General features: G+C 28.1%; 1 protein-coding gene across 1 annotated transcript; it reads left to right on the forward strand.

Moving 5' to 3' along the window:
• Positions 1–638: 638 nt before the first annotated feature.
• Positions 639–3,571, forward strand: LOC123273642 (the record flags this gene model as incomplete). The annotated part of the gene is given in 5 exon segments (XM_044741079.1): positions 639–927; positions 1,795–1,927; positions 3,079–3,158; positions 3,291–3,320; positions 3,414–3,571. Coding segments are annotated over 5 exon segments (690 nt in total), but the record flags the coding sequence as incomplete, so codon positions are not given.
• Between the last annotated feature and the right edge of the window lie 13 nt (positions 3,572–3,584).

Raw genomic sequence — 3,584 nt, forward strand, 5'->3', positions numbered from 1 at the left:
ATGAAAAACTTGGCCAAATAACTCGGAAAAATGCTGAAAATATACCGCAATAATACTGTAAAACTGCGGCATTTTTTCGGCATTTAGAAAACCGCTAGGGTTAAATCTCGTAAACTTTTTTTTTCTAGTAGCTAAAATTGTAAAAAAAATTATACCTATAATAATAGGATCCATAAGTTTTTTAATCCGTCAATAATCGGTGTACCTGGGTGATTGACTTGCATTATTCAAATTGATTATTAAAACCAATTAATTAACATTAAAAAAGTGAATTTGATAAGTAAAAAGACTATTTAAGGCAATGTTAAAAAAATGCAATAATATTAATTCTTAGTAGGGTAAAAAAAGAAAAATTTCAACCATGTCTCTTATATAGCGTCAATAATAGGGGCTTTTATGTTATTAAGTAATTTGATATTTATTAAAGATGAAATCAAATTATTCATTGAAAATAAAATTAAATTATTGGTCCAAGTCTTAAAAGGTATTATTATTAGTTCACGTACATTTTGTTAGGTAGGTTTTTCGAAAGGCACAAAACGGGTATTCCTTTTGTTTAATATTAACTAATAAATATCATGTTCAATATTATTATAAAAAATAAAAAGACTAATTTAAATTTGTATTTATGTCTAAAGGACGTATACAAGTACTGGATTAACAACTATCTTCATGAGTTGCCCCAAGAACTGTTGCTTCTACTTTTTGGGATCGCTCTGTTGCCTCCGCCGAGATGGACAGAAGCAATTGAAACATTCCAAAATCGGTACCAACAGTTATCAGAGAAGCTAGCTGGTTTAATTAATTACATCAATCAGTTTTGGATTCCAAGGAAGACTTCAATCTCGTATGAAGCCATCGAATATGGAACTCATCACCACTTGAATAACCTTGGAGAAGACTTATCAAACATTTACAAGTTTCTTGGTATGTGCATTGATAATAAAAATAAGTTAAATTTAATTAAAAAAAGTTTGGAAAATCCAAATAAGCATGCCTTAATCGCTCATGTGATACAAAAATTATTTGAATGAAATGTTCACATTAATATATTTATGAACTCTTAAACGAATACTTTTATACTTTTTTTCAAACGGCGTGGTACCCGCGCACTTTTATTTTTACAAATAAGAAATTAAAGAAAAAAAATAACTCGTGTATATAGCTTAGTAAAAATTTTGTTTGAATGTTCCCGCAAGTAGGCACCGATTTCTTTGGCGAGTTGAACGCCCTCATTCGTTTCGTCAAGTCAATGACAAAGAAACGCATGCGCACATGAACTCTATGAGAACTCTGTTTATTCAAAAAATATTACAAATGGCGACCTGAAATGTGAAATTTCAGAAAATGAATCATCTTAAAAACTTAAATTATGAAGAGACTAAAAAATATTAAGGTGTAGAAAGTTTTTCATGCCGTTCTTATAGTCATACGAAGCGATTGAAAAGAAAATGAAGCTAAAAGAATGGTTTTCTTTTACGAGTTATCGTGTTAAGATCTCCATACGGGCTCAAGAAATCCTCGTGATAATCGATTTAATCGAGATTTAAATTATTTTTTCTTTTATATGAAACGATAAATTAATTTGAAATAATTTTTATAGGCTCAGTGATTATTATTGTTTCTAATAAGACTTTTTTTGAATGATAAACATATATATGGTATTCGTTAGGGATGGTTTAATGTGAGAAAACATCAGATTTAGATTTTTAGGCGACAGTAGAGCATACTTTCGCTCACGCTTAAGGCATGCAAAAAAGAAGAATTATTTTACAAAGTTAAAAATTTTTCCAGAACTATTTCATTTAAAAATGAAGACAACAGAAGAAAATTGGGCCAATGGATGGCACAACAACGGTGGTGGACAGCATCCAAAGAAAAAGTTTTTTGTACTAGAACATCTTCACAGGCAATTTTATAATCAAAGGTATGTACATTGTACATTCAAGTTGATGACTTTTTTTACTTTCACCTTTGTGTCAAAAAAGAAAGCTCTTGAATTGTAATATAAGATAACTATTGCATGTTTTAAGCGCGAAGCATGCAGTTCAAATATTTTTTTATTTATTTCTTTATAAATAAAGAAAATTATTTTGGAAAAATTAAAAAAAAGTATAGTAATTTTTTGTAAAAAAATTAAGAAATATATTTATATAAATATATAATTATTGAAGACAGCTCAACGTGAAATTGAACAAAATAAACAAAAATTTAATAAAATCAAATAAGGTAAAAGCCCCTATTATTGACGGGTGCCTTATTATTAACGCCCTCTTCTATTTTAATTATGACTTGATGAACTGTGGTACTAATAGTAATTACACGCATCTTCAGACAATCTCTGTCATTTATACATATAATGTAAAAAGTCTTAATAGTCGTAAAAAAAAACAAATAATTACTATTAAGAAAAAGTAAAATCTGCTCATGCTGACGAAACAGCTCTTAAGCGTCAAGTTTCTTAACTAATTTGATGAGAAATACAATTTTTTAAAGAACCGAATTTTTATACTTTTAAATATTAAATTGCATAAACTTCTTTTTTTGTAATAGATAAAATTGGAAAAATAATTATACCTATAATAATGGGATCCATCAGTTTTTTAACCCGTCAATAATCGGTGTACCTGGGTGATCGACTTGCATAATTGAAATTAATTATTAAAACCAATTAATTAACATTAAAAAGGTGAATTTGATAAGTAAAAAGACTATTTAAGACAGTGCTAAAAAAAATTTAATAATATTGATTAATTAATTAATTAATTAATTAATTAATTAATATTAAAAGGGGGTAAAAAAATACAAGTTTTAATCATGTCTAATTATTTGTTGAAAACATGCGAAAACATTCTCGTCATCGTCCTCCAGCTCATTATGGTTATTAATGTCAACCATCAAAAATTGGTGGTAGTTCCTTGTTATCAGCAATCCTTATTATATTTTATTAAATAAACAAATAAAAGAATATAATAATAAATAATTAATTGAGAAAGTGGACTGATGATTGTAAACGGAACGAAAATATATTTATGTAAATATTTAATCTTAATGATTCTCGTATATGTTTTATTATAGGATGTCTCTTGAAGATTTTGTGCGGTCGTCAATCAAAGGAACCGTTTTACAGTTGATAAAAGCTGAAAACAATTGCAAAGGTAATCAATTATATCTAATAAAAACTTTTTGGTTTATAATTACTTATATACTTGTAACTTGTACTGTGTATAGCACATTTAAAAATAGTGGGGGAAAATAATAGAAATATAATTATTATTTTTTAATTTTAGATCGAGGAATACCTTTACCTGCCTTACAAGGTAATAAAATCAAAAATTTTGATACTATTTTGAAAAAACTTTAGCCCTATACGCAATTAATTAATTAATTAATATATAATTAATGTTTAACAGAAATTGGCGATATTGATGACGCTGCTGCTGATATTCCGGAAATGGAAGTTCTTCAGAATCGTGGTGGTGGTGCTGGTGCTGCCACTGCTGCTGCTGATGCTGATGCTGATGTTGATGCTGATGCTGATGTTGATGTTGATGCTGATGCTGATGCTGATGTTGACGAGAATA

This window comes from Cotesia glomerata, unplaced genomic scaffold (genome assembly GCF_020080835.1).
Source record: "Cotesia glomerata isolate CgM1 unplaced genomic scaffold, MPM_Cglom_v2.3 scaffold_1114, whole genome shotgun sequence".
NCBI lineage: Eukaryota > Metazoa > Arthropoda > Insecta > Hymenoptera > Braconidae > Cotesia > Cotesia glomerata.